Source organism: Loxodonta africana, chromosome 24, assembly GCF_030014295.1.
Source record: "Loxodonta africana isolate mLoxAfr1 chromosome 24, mLoxAfr1.hap2, whole genome shotgun sequence".
Lineage (NCBI taxonomy): Eukaryota > Metazoa > Chordata > Mammalia > Proboscidea > Elephantidae > Loxodonta > Loxodonta africana.
Genome location: NC_087365.1, coordinates 43410533 through 43432111, shown reverse-complemented (window position 1 = coordinate 43432111; position 21579 = coordinate 43410533). Strand labels below are relative to the sequence as shown.

General features: G+C 50.4%; 1 protein-coding gene across 2 annotated transcripts in view; it reads right to left on the bottom strand.

Moving 5' to 3' along the window:
* The window catches only part of TOX2 (TOX high mobility group box family member 2), a 156017-nt gene continuing 134438 nt past the window's right edge, over positions 1-21579 (bottom strand). The window contains exons 4-9 of one of the 2 annotated variants that reach the window (XM_023550264.2): positions 11406-11645; positions 8601-8828; positions 5948-6028; positions 4162-4560; positions 2916-3043; positions 1-993 (exon numbers count right to left, since the gene is read on the bottom strand). In XM_023550264.2, the coding sequence (XP_023406032.2) occupies positions 957-993; positions 2916-3043; positions 4162-4560; positions 5948-6028; positions 8601-8828; positions 11406-11645 (1113 nt within the window). In that variant the 3' untranslated portion in view covers positions 1-956. Of the gene's footprint in view, positions 3044-4161; positions 4561-5947; positions 6029-8600; positions 8829-11405; positions 11646-21579 lie in introns of both variants that reach the window. The other variant, XM_023550263.2, reaches the window with a different exon arrangement.

Sequence of the window (21579 nt, the reverse complement as noted above, 5' to 3'; positions counted from 1 at the left end):
TCCAACTTTTCATAAGTTTTATTATAAAGGAATTTGAGAGAAGCACTGGGCACCGAGACAGACATTGCCAGGGCCAGGAAACAGCTGCAAACAACATTAAAAACTTAAGCCGAAAAACCAAAACCCCCAAACAAAAAGCCACGCACACGTTATGCTAAACGGTAGTTTTGTTCTCCATTTTTCTTCATAAATAGACAAAAGTCGTCGTTGGCAATTTTAAATAGATGGACATATGGCTAAAAAAAAAAAAAAGAGCAACACTCAGCGTGTGGTCGTAAATCACCCAGGGCTCGCTGTACAGATAGGAACGGGTGGTAGTGCCTTTGTGCACGTCTTCCTTCAGATAAAATGTAAAAAAAAAAAAAAAAAGTACTAAGGGGCATATAAAATGCTTTTTACCTGAAAGGAAACTACTTTTTCCCCGACAAAATAATCTTACAGATGTCTTCAGCACAGTTCTAAAACACTTAGTCAACTACTTACACGGAGCCCACAGTTCACAGGTTTCAGAATCTTTTGTTCACGCTGTATCGTTGGATTTGCGCGTCCAGGGCTGGGCCGGTCCCCGCCCCATGCCCTGGAGGTGGGCTTCTGTTGGTAACTGAGCCAACTGGGGGTGGCCCACGAGAGCTGGGGCCGGTCCAGACGTCTGGACTGACGGATGGCGGAGCGGAGTGCAGGGCGTGGACGAGGAGGAGTGCGGTCCACAGCTACTCTGGAGCAAGCAGGTCGGGCAGAAGGTTCCTGCAGGTTCTGTGGGCCGGCGGTGGGCAAGGGCTGCCTCTGGAGAGTCCAGTGGGAGATGACGGAGGGGACTCAGCCCCGGGCATGGGTGTGTCACGGCTCTCTTGCTCACCCTGCTGCCTGCGCCAAGGCCTCTTTTCTGCAGTCAGCCCCTCAAGCTCTGAGCAGCGCCCTCCAGCGAGCCTCAGCAAGGGGGCAGGAGGGAGGCAGCATTAGGTGAGGTAGAGAGATTTGTCCCTGGGGAGCAGGCTGCAGAGAGAGGAGGGGCTGTCACAGCCGGTCCTCTGAGCTGCCTGGCCCTTGGGGGCCTAACACAGTGCCTAGGAGGCACCCGGCCCTGCACTCTAGTCCTGTTCCCCATGCCCTGGATTCTGCTGTCCCTCTGGACAAGGACTGAGGGACACGGGACAGGTCTATTCCCAACTCTCTACTAAGCAGAACCAAACACCCCTCCTGGCATCCTAGAAGGACCCACCCAGTCCTTAGCACATCTGCCCCTCATCCATACCCATTCCAACACACCACCACGCTTATATCCGTCTGTAATCATGTAATCACGGTGCTTCCAGTTGTAAATCTTATACAAAATTCAAGGTGGCAGGCACTTTCTATGTTTTTCACATAGGGCAGTGCTGTGGTCTCTTCTCCACGTGGGGAAAGTGAAGCTGAGGGCAAAGGGCTGGCCTCAGGAAGTTCTGAGAGTCTACGAGGTCCACTAAAGACTCCCATACTTTGGGGAGAAATTGTAGAGAAGGGAAAGGGGTAGGGTAGCAGGGTCTGTACCCACTTGGGGTGTGGGGAAGGGGATTTCTGCTGAGCTGAGTGCCCACAGTGCTGATCTCTCACCAGGCTTGTCAGAGACGGGGGCATGGCCACGCTTGACTGCTCTGCACCCAGGAGCTGCCTGAACCGATGCTGAACTGGTGGCCTTGGCACCGAGGGTCCCTGTGCTTGAAGGCTGACCGTTGGGGCAGGGGTGGCTGGCCACCCATCCATCCAACAATCACTAATGCTCAGCCTTTGGTGGTATGGAGCTGTTTCTGGGAGGCGGCTGCTCAGCACTACCTTTCCCAGGTGTGGCCAAGGACTGAGTCTTGCCGAGGGAGAGGGGCGAAGCAGGCAGGTTAAGGAGCACATGTGGCTCCTCCACTCTGTGTTTCCCCTTCTGTTGGCTGAAATGAAAGTCACTCTCCCTCAATTACAGGAAGCAGGAGGGATCACACAGATCAAGCTTCCTTGAGGACGGAGCCTGGGTTCAAGGCTAAGTGTGCAGACAAGGAGAAAGGCCCAGAGGCCTGAGCCCACAGGAATACCAGGGAGGAGCCCTGCAGTGCTGGAGTCTAGTGTCTAGTGAGGATGGCGGGCTGCAGAGCAGAGTGGAGGATACCTTTAAAGTTTGGGATTCCTTGGGTTAGATGCCTGGTCCCTTCTGGGTGCACTGAACACTGCTGGTGTTGCCCCCAGCTTTCCTTCATTGCATGCCCAGCTGCCACTTCTCCAGACCACTGCCCTTGCCTGAATGGAACTGCCTTGTCCAGGGACTATACTCCCCCAGGGGCAGCCCACAGCCAATGGCTGACTGGCACAGGGTACAAAAAGGCAGCTCTCTGACATCAAGGTGGGACCAACTCTGTGGTACCAATCATGCTCCAGAGCTCCCCATAGACTCAGGTGGAAGGAGGCCTCTAGCTGAGACCACGCCCTTGCTTAGCTCCCTCCTTTGCCCTGTCCTGCTGCCCTCCTTCCCCATCTCCCGAGAGCACTCCCTCAACACATCATCAAGTGCACCGAATCCCTGCCTCAGACCCTGCTTCCAGGAAACCTAAGACACAAAGCCTTTCAGTGGATGTCACATGGAAGCATTTGTGGGGGGCGGGGGGAGGAAGGTGGAAGGAAAAAAGGTAAGACAGAAGACCACCCTCATTTTCCCAAATAAGCCCTGGAATCAGACCAGCCCCAGGAGGCCTCACTTTGCTCTGCATCCATCTCCTGGATACCTTTAGCATCCAGTGCCCAAGAGGAACCCCAGCAGAGCTGGCAGTGACTTGCAGGGCCTCACCAGGTCCAAATCGCCCCTGGCCTTTTCGCCACCCCGCTGCCATTCCGATTCCCACTCTCCAAGCATCAACAGGGCAAAGGCAGTGCCAAGGGTGGGATGGGTGAGGACTGACCTGCAAGTGCTGATGCCACACTCCCCGCTGGGGTAACTGCTGTCCCAGTCCCCACTGCTTGTGGGGTTGGATGGGCCAGGTGAGCGGGACCCCGAACCACTGGGGAACTCAGAGATGTGAGGGAAGTCCTGCAAAGAGGGAAGAGGAGACAGGTGAACAGGAGAGACAAAGTGGTGAACTGTCTCTGTCAGGAGAAACAAAGGGGTGGACTGTCTCTGGCAGGAGAGGAAAAGGGGTGGACTGTCTCTGGCAGGATGAGGGCTTTCTGTGCTTGAGGATGTTAACACTCTAAAGAGACACTTCCTCTGGGTGACACAAAATCTCCACTTTGCCTCTGCCTGCAATGTGGCTTCCTTTCCCCAGCAGAGCACCTTTTCAAAGGTGCTTGTCTGAGCTGAATCTAAGAGTGAAAGACTTTGCCTTTTGAGTCCTTCCCCTTCTGGGCCTCAGTTTCCCAACCTGTAAAATGGAGTTATACATTCTCCTCACTTATAGACTATCTCATTATCAGACATTTTGCTTTTACAATAGTAAGAAATCTACTATCTAGCTATTTTGCACATTAACAATGTACGTCTGCAGTAACAAACACTGAGGCGTGAGGCGAGAGTAATGCTGGCTGTGATGGTTAAGGTTATGTGTCAGCTTGGCTGGGCCGTGATTCTCAGTGGTTTGGCAATTACATAATGATGTAATTTGGTAGTTGTGTGATGATGTAGTCATCCTCCATTTTGTGATCGGATGTGGTCATCCTCCATTTTCTCATAATTTAATGCCAATTTTGCATAATGACCTGGTCTTTCGAACCTAACCGTTTTGCTAAATGAGGAGAGGGTGTATTGGGCTGGATGACCTTCAGAGCCATGTGAGCCCTGTAACAGTCTCTGTGGAACAATTAGTGGGAATCAGGTCTCCAAAGCTTTGGGGAGAGCCCTAGGGGAGAAGCCACTGTGCCTCAGATCCTTGAGTCAAGGAGCAGAGGTGGACAGAAGATAAGATGAGGAGAGCCTGGAATAGCCAAAGGATGTATCTGGCAACTTGGCAACTGTTCACTGCAACCAGTACAGCTCAGGTAAGGTGTACTAGACACACTTCATAGATGTGGTAACTGAGGCTCATTAAGGTAAGGTGCCTAGGCTAAGGCTGCATAGCTGGTGAGTTGCCAGGGCCAGGATTTGAAATCACAAGCTGCCTCCCCTCTCTGCAAGGATCACCAAAGGGCCCATTCCCACCCTGCCCCGCTTACCTGTGGCCCTGAGGGCGAGTGGCTCATAGCCAGCTGCACTTGGAGTGCCATGGGGGTGGGCAGGACGGGAGGCTGGGGAGCCGGGGACATGCTAACAGGTGGGCTGAGGAGGGTACCCTGTGCATGGTGGGGCAGTGGCAGCTGCTGGTGCAGAGGGGGGCTGAGTGAGAAGGAGGGCGGCGGCGGTGGGGAAGATGCGCTGAGGCCTGGCAGCAGTGACTTGGAGCCCAGTGTCCGGGCGAGGCTGGCGGGAGAGGCCCCACTGCGGAAGGCCTGAAGGTCCGATGGCGTCAGGAAGGAGGCCAGACCTGGCATGGCGTACATGGGCTGCTTGGGCGGGAGCATTTTGGCTGGAGGGTTCGCTTGAGTGCTCTTGGTCTCACACTGGTCTGGGGAACTCTGGAAGGAAACAGAAACTAGTCACTCTGGAGAAAAGGGAGAAGCTAGAACAGGGGCGGTGAGACCAGGTGGTTGGTTATGCAACCCACTGACATGGCCCCTGGCTGGCATTCTAGCCCCTTGAGGGAGAACTGTGCAGTAACCAGAGATCATGCAGGTCCTTGATACACTTGGATGGCGGTGCAAATGATTAACATGCTTGCTGCTAACCTAAAGTCTGGAGATTGAAGTCCACCCAGAGGCGCCTCAGAAGAAAGGTGATCTACTTCCAAAAAATCAATCCCTGAAACCCTATTATGGAGCACAGTTCTGTCTGACACACAGTGTGATCACCATGAGCTGGAACTGACTCAATGGCAACTGGTTGGTTGGTTGGCTAGTTCCCTTGGCTCTGACCATCAGATCACCCCTGCTTTAATCCCTGTAGGCTTTCCCCCATCATGGGGGAATTCCATGCTTCTCACCAGCCAATGAGGCCAGCATCATCCAGTTGAACTAACCTTCCTTCATGCTTCTCTCCAGCCTCTATACCTTTGCACATGCTGTTCTCTCTACTTGGAACACCCTATTTGCTTGATTCTTTCTGGTGGAACCCAGAAGTCATCTCCTCTGCGGCAGCTCCAGGACAACCCTCTACCCCACTTGGTCTCTACGCCCACAGCCACACCTAGCATCCTGACTTGCTGGTGTTCAAAGAAGTGACAGTCAGTGTGGTCGGGAGTAAAGGCCAAATTGGAAGACCAGCAAAACTGGGTTTGAACCTATACATCCATTTAATAAGCCAGATAATTTTGGTCAAGTTACTTAACACTTCTGAGTGTTGGGTTCTTGTTGGGAAAATTAAATGAGACGCATGTAAAGTGCCCAGCATGAGCCTGGCATATAGTGGGGACACTGTAGAAGTGACCACATTGGCTTTAGTTATCCTTTCCAAGATCTATGTTGTTGTCAGCTGTTGTTCAGTCAGCCCCTGACCGCTGATAACTCCATGCACAGGGAAACAAAATGCTGCCTGGTCCGGAGCCATCCCATGACTGGCTGTGGATTGGACATGGATCGGACCATTGCGATCCATAGGGTTTTCACTGGCTGATTTTCAGAAGTAGATCACCAGGCCTTTCTTCATAGTCTCTCTTAGTTTGGAAACTTGGCTGAAACCCGTTCGGCATCATAGCAACACACAGCGCACCATTGACAGATGGGTGGTGGTGTGCACGAAGTGCATTAGCTGGGCATTGAAATCGGGTCTCCCACACGAAAGGCGAGAATTCTACCACTGAACCATCACTGCCCCTAGTGCTGGCCATTCCTGCAGGCCCTGGTTCTTGCTCTATCCCTCAAGTGGCCCTATTCTTAACAGTGCTGTGCCCAGGGATTCCAGTGTTACCTTGGAGACGAGGCTGGCCCTGTAGGCTGCCAGAGCCTTTAGATACTCCTTCTTAGCAGCTTCCGTCTTCCTCTTATAGGCCTGAAACATCCAAGAATGAGCAACGTTGGGGAGAATGTCACAGAGGAGATGCGGCACAGGGGCCTGGGATGGGAAGGGGCAGTCAGCAAGGCACGGATTTGAGAGATGGACCTGAATGAGGGTGGTGAGATCCGGAGCTGGTCGGTCAACTGCTGGCCCCTCTCTGGGAGCACTGCAGAGGGAGTCTGGAGAACAGGCTATATATCTCAGTTCTTCAGCCAAGTCGCTGTGTACCCTGGGGCCATACACTTCACTGGGCCTCCAGGTCACCATATCTGGCTGTAGGAAGACAAGGCCCCTCAAAGACCCCTATTCTGACCTAGTGCAGTACAGATTTCCCAATGCTGAACCATCTTTTCATCCTAGAATGAACCCTACTTGTTCACAGTATGTTACTCTGGATTCAATTTGCTAATATCTTTGTTAGGATTTCACACCCAGGTTCATATAGGTAGTGGATCGATTGCAGGAATGGCCCCAGTTTGTTCATACCTCCCTTTTGGCAGTGCCCTCTCACAATGACCCTGGGCTTAGACTGTGACTGGCTTTGCCCAATAGAGCAATAGCTAATGTGATATAAGTGGAGAGCTGAAAAGTGCTTACACATTGGGGCTTGCTCTCTTGCTGCTCTTGGAACTCTGAGTTGCTATGTGAACCAGCCTGAGCTAGCATGCTGGGTGATAGGGACACACGACCCAGCTTGCCTCGGGTGCTCCAGCTGACAGCCAGCCAACCCCCAGCAGCAGAGCCACCTGACTGGCAGCTGAATACAGACATGTGAGTGAACACAGATGGAATGGCGGAAGAACCACCCAGCCAAGCCCAGCACAATTCGTGGACCCTCAGATTTATGAGCTGAACAAATAGTTGTTTGAACCTACTATGTTTTGGGGTTGTTTGCTATACACTCAAAACTAATTAACTTGGAACTAACTGACACACTCCAGCTCCCTCGCTGCTCAGATGCTGTAACCCTAAGGCCCAGTGTGTTCTGTGCTAGCTCTCAGAGTTGCCCAGTGCGATTGCCCTCTAGTTGCCCACAGTGGTACCTTCTTTGATAACACACCCTTTAGCAACTGCCTTCCCTTCCCTGACTCACTTTCCCGCTCCCTTACCAGCAGATCCTGGGGTCACCTCCTGAATAAACTCCTCATACTAATATATTCTAAAAATACTTTAAACTTCAGAATATGATATAGGAAGCATTTCAAATATGTAAAGACAGGACTGGTAAGTCACCAATCCATTTCTCTGGCCCCAAACCTGGTACTCTTCCCATGTTTCTCACCTTAACGAATGGCATCTCCATTCACCTAGAATGCTAGCCAGAATTCCAAGAATGAGTCTTCCTCAGCCTGTCCCTCAGCCTCTACCCCATCCACCTGGTCCAGGCCACCGTCAGCTCTCACCTGGGTGACTCTAAAAGCCTTTTGCTCTGCCACACCCACTCTTACCTGCTCCAGGCTGCCAGACTGATCTCTCCTCTGCTTAACACTCTTCAAGGGTTTTCTCTGCTCTTAGAACAAGGCCCATCTCCTTCCAAGGCCTACAAAGCCCAGCATCGTCTGGCCCCTGCCCACCTCTCCAGCTTCATCTGTATCACGATGACTCTCACTACACTGTAGCCATCCTGGTCTCAGTTTAGTCCTGTGTGCTCGCCAGGCTCCTTCCCACCACCAGGCCTTTGCATGCACGGCTCCCCTGGACCAGGATAACTCACTCTTCAGTCTCACCAGGAGACATGACTCCCGTGACTCTGTCCATTCCCCTTCTTTTGCTCTCATGCACCATGTACCCACCTGGTCCATGACACAATCGCAATTATAATTTTACATTTATTTATCTGCTTATTTGATTAATGTCTCTTCTGCCAACACCCCAGTTGATCCCCCCAGCTCTACAGGTCTGAGTTCAAATCCTGACTCTACCCTGACTCACTGTGGTGACCACGGGCATGTCACCCAGCCTCTCAGTGCCACCATCCCCTCCTATCAAAATAGGAAAGCAATGGCGAACTCCACAGGGTGCTGCAAGGATAAAGTGAGATAACGGAGGGAGAGCCCAGCACAGTGCTTAGCACAGACACAGCTTGGATAATGGTTGCCAGTATTGTTTCACAGATAAGGAAACTGAGGCTCACAGAGGCTAGGCAAGCAGCCTGAGGTCACACAGCTGGTAGCTTGCATTTACTTACAAGCTAGTGCTGCTCCCTACTCCCCTTGGAGGCCCTTTAGAGGGGGCCCATAGGCATGCAGTCAGTGAGATGGGGAGCTCTGGCTTGGACTCCAGACGTTCAGAGTTGGAGGGACAAGATGGATGGAGATGCTTGTCCTCATTTTATAGATGAGGAAGCAGAGGCTCAGAATGGTTAGGTTGCTAGCAAACACAGCTGGTAAATAATAGAATTGGAAGAGGCCTAGCTTCCCAGCTTACAGATGGGCAAGCTGAGCCCAGGGGAACCTCTGCAAGAGTCTCAGGCTTCAGGACGGCCTGGTTTTAGACCTTCAAAGTCTGTCCTTGGCTGCAGGACCACAAAGCCTTGGGGACCGCCCAGGATGGGATCAAGACTCACCTGCTTCTGCTCCTCTCCCAAGCTGTCCCACATGGAGGCCACGATTTTGGACACGTCACCAAAGGTAGCGCTGGGGTTCTGTCCCTTGATGGCAGCCTGAGTGTCTCTGAAGAACAGCGCGTATGCCGACACCGGCTTCTGGGGCTCATTGGGGTCCTTCTTCTTCTTCTTCTTTGGGTTCTTGGCCTTTTTTCCTGGGTCAGCTGAGGGTCTCTTCTCTCCCGAGATCTGCCCAGGTGACAGAGGTCAGAAAACCTTAGCAGCCAAGGACCTCCTGCTGAAGCTGATACAACCCAGCCTTGGCCAGAGCTGGACTTAGCTCAGTAGCCTCATTCACGGGCAATGACAGGGAACTAACCACTGTCTGGACTCAAACATGTGCAGAACAGGCCGCACTGTCAGGCTGACCATGCACCAGGTGGGGAGGCAACTGAAGCCCTGCCCAGGGTTGGACAGACAGACAGATGCACACACACATGCGCACGCGCACACACACACACACACACACGTCCTAGGTAGGAGCCCTGGGTTTCTGTTTAACTCATTAATGAGAGAATCAGCATGATAGTAGAGCTGGCTCAAAGAAATATAGGAAGAAGTATTTACAGTCTCTGAAAGAATGCCGGGATAAGATTACTAAATCACACGTAAAACTGGTTAATAACCCTATCAAGCAATCAGACTATAACCTCTAGGGGTTTTACTCTTTTCTACTGGACAGAAATCATTTGCATCCCTATAGGAAAAAAATAATTTGCCTTGTCATCAGACAAAACCATTCACAGCTCTGTTCCTCTTTTCCAGGTTAACATCTGTTTTTACAGAGCTACAAAACACCCTAATCCATAATCAATAATGAATCAAACAAAACAAGGGTACATTCTCCTAGAGAATCAGGTAATTTCTGAATGAGCCTGTTGGACAATGCTTTGGGATGACATCGAAAGAATATGCAGTTGTTCTTTTTGTTTTGCCCTGTTCCTATGTTTTGGATATATATATGTTCTCTTAACAGCCTTCCCCCTTGTGATCACAGATAATCTCCAAAGATTATTCTTGATTAAAAAGCACTGGTGTCCTCCACCACATTTCAGCTGGGCATCTTTGGGCAGGTTGTTTAATCCCCATGTGAGGGTGGTTGGAGGGGAGAGACCAGCACTGGAGCCAGTGGCCTCATCCCAGACACCTGGGTCTGGAGCAGTCAGATTTCAAGACCATAATCCTGTGAGTGCCTAAGGGCTTCCAGGGGCAGCTATGGGGTGCTTACCACACACCTCAGGACACGTAGGGACCCAGGACTTTGGCAGAAGGCCCTGGATCCTGCAGTGATGACCACAGCTCTAACTGCCAAGAAGATGAAGGTGACACCACAGAGTGATAAAGAAACCATGGGCCTGTGGACAAGATTCAGGCCTCCAAGTCTGAGAGACAGTGAAGGGCAGGGGTCTGGGGCAATGCTGGTTCTGTTCCTGAGTCTTTCATGGCAGCCACCCACCTCTCTGAGCCTCAGTTTTCTCAGCACCTTACAAGGTAAGGGATGAAGATGCACCTTGTAACTGATGAAGAGCTCAATAGACATGGTCGCGTGCACATATGCTGGGGCCAGACTGTGAGCGTCTGGGCTTGAATCCCAGCTCGGCCACTTACTGCTGTGTGATAGTGGATAAATTACTTAACCTCTCTGGGCCTCAGCTTCCCCATCTACCAAATGGAGATAATCAGGGTAACCTACCACATAGGGCTACTCTGAGGATTACAGGGATGAATACATACCACGTGCCTAGAACAACGTCTGGTCCATAAGAAGTGTTTTGTGTTAGAAAATATGAAATAAAATAAAAACCCTGTCTGGCCTATGACAGTGGCCGAGTGATCCTGAGATCAAGTTGGACCAAGATTCAGAGGCACCCACCCTAGTCGACAAGGTCAGGGTCTCTGACAGTTAGTATGGGCGCCATGGCTACTGCCCTGGGCTTCTGTAGGAAATGTGGAAAAAATCTGAGAGGCCCTTAGGAAGAAGAAAGGGCACTGGACTGACTGTGGGAGGCACCAGTCATGGGATCGAGTCTGGATTCTGTCACCAGCTCATTGGGAGACCTGGGAAAGCACTTCCACCCCTGGCCTCTCCCGGCCTCTCTTTCCCTTCCTCATAAAACAAGATGCTCTGACCAGGAGACAGAATTGGGAAGTGCAAAGACAGGACCGCAGTGGCCAGGTGGTGGCTCTTATCACTGACATGTTCTTGAAGAGCCTAGACCACCCCTGGGCTCCAGGGATATTGCAGGGGGACCCCCCAATAGGAGGGTGCATTTTTAGCACCCCATCCCCATTGTCAGTGCTGAACACCTTGGGTCTAGAGGTACCCTCTGCTGTACCCCACATTTTTGCTGGAGCATCTTCTAAAAGGCCAAGGTAGCCATAAAATGGGACCCTGAGGATCCTACAGATGCCACTGAAATGACCCCCTGGCCATTCAGGTATATGCCTTCTGCCATGTTCTCATGGCATCCTCTCACCCCAGCCCATTGACATTTATTGGTGTTTTCTCTGCTTTATACACAAGGCTGTGGAGGCACAAAGAGGATAGAGCTTGTCAAGGACACACAGCCAGTTTAGCAGCAGCAGGTGCTATTCCCATTGACAAAGTGTTCTGGTCAGTGGTCCCTGTTCTACTTGCTGTTTTTCTTCCTCCTCCTTTTCCAGCAAAGGGTACAGACATTCTTCTAGTCTTTTCTAGAGGTGGTGATGCCCATCTCCACGCAGGGCCCACCCCTGCTGATGGGAGGGGCATCTGCCCCTACGTACCTTGAAATGTGCTTCCGACTCCTCCTCCTGGGTTGAACTGGAGGGAGAGGGGGTCGCTGACTTGCTCCCTGGGGGTGATGGGGAGCTGTGGGTGATGCCGCTCCGGATGCCCATCTGAGAAATGAGCTGGGATTGGCTGAGGGCGCTCATGTGACTGGCCAGCATCCCCGGGCGGCCCAGCAGGGGCCCTGGCCGGCCTGAGTCGTAGGCAGCAACCTCCGAGTGGACCATCTCCTGGATCTAAGAGGAGGACAGGGCATTTTGAGTTAGAAGAGATCTGCCCCACCACACCATCACGTCTGCATTTAGGGACTCGGGGGAGGGGGCATTGTAGGGGCGACATCAAGGGTGGCCCGGCTCCACTCTGGGCTGTGGCTTCCCCGTGGGTCTCCAGGTGGAGTGGCCACCCCATTCCACTTTGACCCCTGCATGAGTGGGTGCACCTGTGGGGGTTCTTCTACTCCTTGACAGTTTGTCATCTTGTTGGTATTCACCCTAGATGAAAGGTTAGTATTTCTGCCCTTGCCAGAAAGCTCAGTCCAGTTGTGAACTAATCACCTTATGATACTGAGTCTTCTCTCCTGGAATGTGCTACGTTTCTGCATTCATTCACTACACAGCTCAAAGTGTACAGATGCTGGAAACTAATTGCCTTTTGAATTCTGGTTCTGTCATTTATAAGCTGGGTGACTTTGGCCAAGTTTCTTAACCTCACTGTGCCTCAGTTTCTTCATTGGTAAAATGTGGATTATAATCAAACCTACCTATAGGTTGTTAAAGGATTAAATGTGCCTGGAATTAAAACAAAACAAAAAACAGTTGCTGTCTAGTCAATTCTAACTCATGGCAACCCCATGTGTGTCAGAGTGGAAGTGTGCTCCATAGGGTTATCAATGGCTGATTTGCAGTAAATTGCCAGGCCTTTCTTCCAAGGCACCTCTGAGTGGACTGGAACCTCCAACCTTTTGGGTAGCAGCCAAGCATGTTGTGTTAACTGTTTGCACCACTCTGCGACTCCACCTGGCACACAACAAGCTCTATATTGTATAAGGGTCTGTGAAATGCATAAAATAAATAAATCCCTTGATAAAGTTTAGCATTTTTCTTCCTAACTTTATTCACCATGATAGTCTCTAACTGGTTAACTTTGGAATACAAGAAAGCTATTGACTTTTACATATAGGCATTTCTCATATTAAACACATATTTAGCATAGTGTGTACTTTTAACCTACACATTATATACAGACACACACGGTAGGGCAAGGCATAACAATTTGCACACTCATAATTATTTTTATTTCCTCTGTATCTGTGGTTTTTCCCTCTTTCTAACCTGAGATATTGAGTATCCAGGTTTTCCTCCACTTTTCTTTATTAGGCAAGCTAATGGGTTTTCTTATTATGCGAGTTGTTTCTCTTCTCCTTCAAAGAATCAGCTCTTAGATTTATCACTTCTACTGCTTCTCTGTTTTCTAATTCTGTAATATCTAATTTTATCTTTATTGATCCCTACCTCTGCTGTATAAGGGTTTACTATTGTCACTCCCCTCTCAATTCTGAGTTGCATGAAATTTATTTATTTTCAGTCTTTACTTTTCGTAACATATTTAATGCTATGAATTTTCCTGAGTATAACTTTAACACTTCTCATAGACTTCATCACATAAAAAGCTTTCGTTATTATGACTTTCAATTTATTTATTTCCATTTCATTTCCTCTTTGATCTAAGAGTTGTTTAAGAAGAGTTTTTAAATTCCTAAATGGTTAATTTTTTTGTTTTCTCTTTTTGCTTACCATCATATTTTCGCAAACAGCGCACCCATGTAAATAATGTGTGCACGCATATAACGCGGGGCACGTCTCGCTTATGAAAATGGTGAGGTGGGGTTTGCGTGGTGGGCAAAAATGTGTGCGTTATTTGTGTAACATACAGTGATTTCTAGAAACTAAAGTGATCAAAGAATATGCTCTGCATTATTTGCCTTTTGAGAATTGATATGCACCATTGGCATCAAATCACGCTCACTTTTCTCCTGTCTTTGAATAAAAACTTCCCTTAGCTCCAGGTCTCCTAAAAGCTTCTGTCCCTGCGCAAACTTCTTCAGAGAAGAGTCTATCCTCGCTATCACTAGCTCCTCTCCTCCCAGTGACAACACATCTGGAGTCTGTCCTCATCAAGACCCCTATCACTTTAATCATCTTCATCGCTCTCAACACCATCTTCAGCATCAGGAGGAAGAAGAGGACAAGGAGGAGATAGAGGAGAAGGGGAAGTTTTTATTAAGCATTTACCAGGTGCCAGAACCAGTGCTAAGCATTCCCGTATGTGACTCGTTAACCACCACAACTACCCTAAACCAAAAGACCAAACCCATTGCCATCGAGTCGATTCTGACTCGTGGTGACCCCACTCCATAGGGTTTTCAATGGCTGTGATCTTATGGAAGTAGATTGCCAGGCCTTTCTTCTGCAATGCCACTGGGTGGATTAGAATCGCCAACCTTTTGGTTACTAGCAGAGCACAAAGCATCTGTGCCACTCAGGGGCCCCACAACTACAGTTGAAAAAAAAAAAACCAAACCCATTGCGGTTGGGTCAATTCCAACTCATAGCGACCTTATAGGACAGAAGAGAACTGCCCCATAGGGTTTTCAAGGAGTAGCTGGTGGGTTCAAACTGCCAACCTTTTGACAACTACTACAGGAGGCAGGTAATGTAATCATCCCCAGCCGAGGTAACCAAGGCTCAGAGAGGTTCAGAGATTTGTTCATGACGGCATAGCAACTAAGGCTGGAGGTGGCTTTCTCCAGACCATCACATTTTCTCCCTAAGCTAGGAGGATTCCCCAAACATGCCTCTGTCCTCCAGCCCGGGGGGTGATGCCTACCCTGCAGCACTTCCCCTTTGCGAGGGCTCAGCACTGGGCTGTCAGCTACCTCTCCACCCAGGCCTTCTCAGCTTCTTCAGCCCATCCTCTAGCTCTGTCCACCTGCCCTCCTCTCTCTTACACTCCCCTGGGTGAGTCAGCTGCTTCTACATGGATAACTACAAACCAGGGGGCATGATTCTAAATTCCCATCTTCCACCCAAGAAAGTGTTTCATATAAAGCCAATTACTGGCTTTCAAAAAAAAAAAGGTGAACTCAGAGGAGAGGGACAGAGAGAGTCTGATGACCACGTCTACCCCCCGCAAACCGTTCCCGGAGTACTCCACAGCTCACAGGGCCCCTACCCAATCAGAATCTACCCCCTCTGCCCAACATGCTCAGTGATCATTCCCTTTTGTCCTAGTCAGCTACAGCAGGTGCTGTGGGGGCACTGCCTGTGTGCCCTTGGCCTAGATTGAAGGTTACTGTCAGAGGGTCACTGTCCATGCTAATGGTTTCCAGTGTCTCCTTACCTGAGAGCATTCTCTGACCCGAGGCAGGCTAGAAGTGCTGAGGAGCTGAGGTCTTAGAAGTGACCTTCAACAGATGAGGGACATGAGTTTGTGGCTAAAATCTGGGCTTCTACTGCCCTCAGTGTGACAGTTTTGAGGTGTATTCTATCCCATAGTTGTTATCCTTGGGTGCTGTTCAATCGATTCTGACTCAGAGCGACTTCACGTGACAGAGTAGAACTGCCCCATAGGGTTTTCTAGGCTGTAATCTTTACAGAAGATCACCAGGTCTTTCTCCCATGGAGTCACTGGGTGGATTCGAACTGCTAATCTTTTGGTTAATAGCTGAGGGCTTAACTGTTGCACTACCAGGACTCCTTAACATCCTGTTGGTGTTGTTTTTGTTGTGTGCTGTCAAATCAATTCCGACTCATAGAGACCCACAACTACAGTTGAAAAAAAAAAAAAAAACCAAACCCATTGCCACTGGGTCAATTCCAACTCATAGCGACCCTATAGGAGAGTAGAACTGCCCCATGGGGTTTCCTAGGCTATAATCTTTATGGAAGTGGATCGCCAGGTCTTTTCTCCCATGGAGCAGCTGGTGAGTTCGAGCCGCCAACCTTTTGGTTAACAGCTGAGTAATTAACTATTGTGCCACCAGGGCTCCTTAACATCCTATTAAACTCATTGCCATCAAGATTATTACAACTCGTAGCGACCCTACAGGGCAGAGTAGAACTGCCCCCATAGGGTTTCCAAGGCCGTAAATCTTTACGGAAGCAGTCTGTCATACCTGACTGTCATACCTTTCTCCTGTGGAGTGGCAGGTGGGTTTGAACTGCCGACCTTTCTGTTAGCAGCCAAGCACTTAACCATTATGCCACCAGGGCTAATTAACACCCTATTAACTCCACCCTCCCCAGCTTATGGCCTTTCTTCCCTTCCTGGTCTCACCTCCCCTTCCTTTGCAGCGCTTCCTGGGATCACCCTTCAAACTACTTGTACCCAAACCTTTGCGTCAGGGTCTGCTTTTAGGGGGATCCCAAACTAAGGCACCAGCCCTCCCCCTACCCCCCAGCCTGGCTTCCTTGGGCCCAGGCTCCATGCGGGGCACCAGGGTGGTCCTTCTGGGGTATAAAATGTCCCCTCCATGCTTAGAATCTTTCAGGGGCTCCCGTGTCCCCCTGTGGGATGGCAATGCTCTGGCCTTGTAAAATGCCCTGTAAAGATCTGCACAGTCTCCTAACTCCAGCTCCTGGGGACACGTGGGCTTCCCTCCAGGATGGGAACCTCTTACCCTCTGGTCACTGTCCTTTTTCTCCATGTCATCATCCTTCGAGGCTCACCAGAAGCATGACCTCCTTGGAGAAGACTCCCCTGACCTCTCTCCCCTCCTGCTTCCTCTGACTGTGCCCTCTACCTAAGCCTTTCCCAGCATTCCCCAGGTGTGTCTCCCTCACCTGCTTATGTGCAGACACCTGCCTGCCAGCACAGGGCAGAGGGCTGGCACCCAGCCGGTGCTTCCGACATGTCTGGGAACCAAAGGAATGGAGCCACCCGCTTCCCTCCTGGAAACATATGGCCATACTCAGGAGTACATCTGCACCCACTCCAGGCAGGATGAAGCACAGGGAACAGTAAGGAGGCAGCATTGTGAGCCTAATGAGGTTCGCCTGGTATAACAGATTCTCAGGGCTGCAGGCACACAGAGCCGCTTTTCACAAATTCCCCACTCGCAGTCTCTCCAGAGACAGCCAGTATATGCTGAGGGTAACCCCGCTCAGTGGGGAGAGAAGAAGTCACAGCTTTTCCTTCCCTCCTTCTGCCGCTGCACAGAGCTAACGCCCCGCCCGCTTCCTTGGCAGCTCGAACAAGGTGTCATTAAACACAGCTTTGCATTTTGCCTGGGGAATTGGCACGTTTCTTCCCGTGGAGGCAGCAGCACTGTTCAACTGTATTCTCTCAATTAAACTGCTGCCTCAGAGGGTCCAGAAACTTCTCCTTCATTTCTGAGCACAATCAGGCCCCAAAGGAACATTACCAAGTCGCTGACCAGCATTTTACAATCCCTCCCACGGTCTCAGAGTAGCCCTCTCCAACACATTCTAAGGTTCCTATTTTAGAGAAGATGGTGGTGTAATGGTTAAGCGCTCAGCTGCTAACTGAAAGGTTGGTGGTTTGAACCCACCCAGCAGGTCCCCAGGAGAAAGACCTGGTGATCTGTTTCTGTAAAGATTAAACCCCCCAAAAACCCTATGGGGCAGTTCTACCCTGTCACATGGGTTCGCTAGGAGCTGGAATTGACTCGATGGCACCTAACAACAATGCAGAAGATGGTAACAAGAGTAATAATGACAATAAGACTATTATGTTTAGTGAGTGCTTACTATGTGCCCCATGCTAGGACCTTCACAGACAAAGCTTTGACATAAGCACTATTATCATTCCCATTTTACATTAAAGACACTGAGGTGGAGTGACTTTCCCAAGGTCACACAGCTAGGAAGTGGGAAGACCGAAGTCTAAGCTCTTCGTACTGCTCCCGCACAGATCTTAGTGGCTCTCACATGGCTGGAGGCAACAATGAGCCTGCCCTCATGGGGCAACGGGTGGCCCTCAAATGAAAAGATAACTTTACACAGAGCCCAGCACACAGTAGGTGTTCAACATGAGGTTTCCTTCACCCCCTCACGAACTTGCTCAAGGTGTGAGCTTGAACCAGATCTCAACTGGGCTAAGAAGAGATCAAAAATAACAGAAGGTTCTAAAAAAAACGAGCAGAGAGTGAAGTAGAGAGGGGGGCTCCCATGACAATAAAAACAACAGCACAAGGCGTGGCATAGCCTGATGCTGATCAAGAGTTGGCAAACTTCTTCTGTAAAGGGCCAGATGTTAAATAGTGTAGGCTTTGAGGCCCAGATGGTCTCTGTCGTAACTACTCAATTATGCTGTTGTAGTGCAAAAGCAGGAGACAATATGTAAATAAGTGGGTGTGACTCCATGCCAATAAACCATTATTTACACAAACAGGGTGGTGGGCTATTTGGCCTATGGCAATAGATGCCCAAGCTCTACGTTACACGAATAGAAATACACAAATGGTAGCGGTGCTTCCCTTCATTTGGTAGCTACCATTTGCCAGGCACTGACCTTCTGACCCGTTGTGCATGGGAGGAAGGTTCGTTTATCATCAACATTTTACAGAGGAAGAGGAGTCTCAGGAAGGGAAGTAACATGCCCAAGGTCATTGAGTTGCAGGTGATAGAGGTGAGATTCACACCAAGGTCTGTCCAGTTCCCGAGCCTGATCCTTACGTTCTGTGCCGTCAGCCCAGCCTCCTGTTGAGCATGACCTCAGCCCACACCTGCCCAGTATGCTCTCCCTCGGCTCAGCCCTGCCCTGGCCATCAGCTGGGCTCTAGTTCTGCCCCAGCTGCCAACCTTGCATCCCAGCCTCTCTCTAATCCATGCAGCCACAACCCCTATAGTGAATACCGTGGTGCACCACCAATCTCTTGCTTCAGGACCATGACACTCAGCACCCAGCTGCCAGGAGTGTTGGCTGCTGACGGCTCACAGCTGCATTCCTCCCCGGGCATCCCTTTAGGTGATGGAGCTGCCTCAAGATTACCATCCCTCCCAAGGGCCGGGCTGCATCCACTGATGTGGGGTGCAGAAGCCCAGCCTCCCCGCCTCAATTTGGGACATCTTGAAAGGCGCATCCCAGCTCCAGAGTTCCCCATGGAATCGGCTGAGGCCCCTGTAGCAATACATTATGGTTCACATTCATTCTCTGTGCAACCCTGCCTCCTTTACTCTTCATGGGTGATGCTCCAGAGGTGCTCCCCAATAAACTTCCTGCGGACCACCTCCATCTGTTTCCAGGGAACCTGACTGATGACAGCCCCTTGCTGGCCCCTGCTAACTCCTCACTCAACACGGTCAAGTTCTCTGTACCTCCCAGACCTTGGACAAGGTCCCGCTGAGCAGGGGCAAGGACCAGCCACTGGCTGATGAATTCAACATGCCCCCTCCATTCCTGGAGCTAACCTTGTTGAGCATGACCAGATGTCAAGTCCAGATGCTGCGTTCAGAGAATACAGGGTTGACCAAGACACATCCCTTCTCTCAAGGTTTGGGTGGTAGCGATGGGAGCAGTGGGGGCAAGACCTGTGCAGATACCCCCCACCCAGTCTGGAAAAGAAGTGAAGTTCTGAGAGGAAGTAAAGTCTACACTGGGTCTAGCAGCTGATCAGGAGTAAGCTGGGGAAGGAGGGGGAAGGATGTCCCGGAGGAAGGAAAAGCCTATGCAAAAACCTGGAAGGGGAAAAGGATGGAGCAGCACCCTTTGGAGGTCAACAGGGATCAATAGTGAGGGGCCTTGAATGCCAGGTTGAGAAGCCTCTCCCAGGCCAGTAGGGAGCCATCAAAATGTTTTAAGCAGGGGAGAGGTGTATTCAGGACGATCCTTTGGAAAGCCCATTCTGGCTGCATATGGACAACGGAGTTGGAATAGGAGGGAGGCCATGTGTGGTGCAAATGGTTTAACCAAAAGGTTGGTGGTTTGAACCCCCCAGAGGCACCCTGGAAGAAAGACCTGGTGATCTGCTTCCTACAGTTCACAGCCTTGAAAGCCCTACGGAGTACAGTTCTACTGTGCAATACATGGGGTTGCAATGAGTCAGAATCAACTCAATGGCAGCTGTTTTTTTTTTTTAATAACTTTTATTGTGCTTTCAGTGAAAGTTTCCAAATCAAGTCAGTCTCTCACACAAAAACCCATATACACCTTGCTACTTACTCCCAATTGCTCTCCCCCTAATGAGACAGCCTGCTCTCTCCCTCCACTATCTTTTTTTGTGTGCTTTTCGCCAGCTTCTAACCCCCTCCACCCTCTCAAGTCCCCTCCAGGCAGGAGATGCCAACATAGTCTCAAGTGTCCACCTGATCCAAGAAGCTCACTCCTCACCAGCATCCCTCTCCAACCCATTGTCCAGTCTAATCCCTGTCTGAAGAATTGGCTTCGGGAATGGTTCCTGTCATGGGCCAACAGAGGGTCTGGGGGCCATGACCACCGGGGTCCTTCCAGTCTCAGTCAGACCATTAAGTCTGGTCTTATGAGAATTTGGGGTCTGCATCCCACTGCTCTCCTGCTCCCTCAGGGGTTCTCTATTGTGTTCCCTGTCAGGGCAGTCATCGGTTGTGGCATCTGGTTTTTGGGTAGCTAACCAGGAGAGGTGTGGACAATGGCAGTGGCCAAAGGGTGGAGAGACCTGGGTTGGTCTGAGAGGCTCTTAGGAGGACTGACAGTTGACTGAGTGGGATGTGGGGGATGGGCAGTGGCAGGAGCTGAGTGAGACTTGGGAGAAATGGTGACAAAGGGTGGGTATGGCTGTTCTTCGAGGCAGACAGAGGAGGAGGAGCAGGACTGGGGAGAGGGAAGGTAATGAGCCCAGGCTGAGATGTGCCAAATGTGGGGAGCCCATAGGGCATCTAGGGAAGGAGACATCGCAGGTTCTGAGGATTAGGACATGGAACTGTTGGGGGTCTGCTGTTCAGCCTACCACCCTCTGCAATCAATGATGTGGTAAGTCACTACTAGAGCGCCCCCATGCCAGCCTTCTCTGGGGCATACTGCTCTCTGAGATTTCCTCCTGCTTTAAAAGTCAGATATTTGAAAATGATTTCCTTTCGGGGGAAAAAAAAATTCCAACACAGAAGAAAAGAAAGCCAATCAGAAGCCATTTCCAATGCCTGTCCCTCACCCCGCAGCCTCATCAGTAAGTATTTCTAATAAACTTTCACGCTTGGTGGGAGATCCTTCGCATGCTGACAAATTCCTCCTGAAATTTGAGATGTCTTGCTCAGAGTAATAGCTACGGTGCACAGGTGCCCAGCTGCTATTGTAAAATCAGTAAGCATTTAATTGAAACAAACGACCATAATAATAGTACATTATCCCTGCAGGCCGAGTGCTATCACAGTTTTAATTATTGAGTTAAGAGACTAATTTATCCTTTTGAAGCAACAGCCCCATTCCTGGTTACACTGATCATCCTGTTACAAATATGAAGACTCCAGCAGGGAAGGATGGAAATGGAAAGCAATTTGTCCCCTCCGAGGCTGCTTTTCTCTTGGAAGAAAGGTTTGCAAACATGCGTTGCTGAGCCACTGGGTCTGGGACTGCTCAGCTGGGGGTGTGAGATTTCTATGCAGGTTGGGTGGTGGGCTGTGGTCCTTCTGCTTCCTATTTCGAGGATGCAGACCATTACTCCTCTGCTCGGAGCCTGCACTAGCTCCCCACTTCATTCCGAGGAAAAGCCAAAGTCCTTCCTATAGTCATGGCCCCTATAAGGTCGCCCCGCCCCCATCACCTCTCTGGCCTCCTCCTTCCTCCTGTCCCCTCACTCTCTAGGCTCCAGCATACTGGCCCCCTTGCTATTCCTTGAAGGCCCAGGCACGCTCCATCTCAGGGCCCTTGCTCTATCTAGCTCAGTGTGATTTTGCCCCTAAGGGACATTTGACAATGTGTGAAAATATTTTTGGTTGTCACAAGTTGGAAGATGCTACTGGCATCTAGCGGGTAGAGGCCAGGGATGCTGCTAAAAAAATAATCAAACCCACTGCCGTCGAGTTGATTCCAACTCATAGCAACCCTATAGGACAGGATGGAACTGCCCCGTAGGGTTTCCAAGGAGCAGCTGGTGGATTCGAACTGCTGACCTTTTGGTATAGCAGCCAAGTTCTTAACCACTGTACCATCAGGGATCCAGGGATGCTGCTAAACACC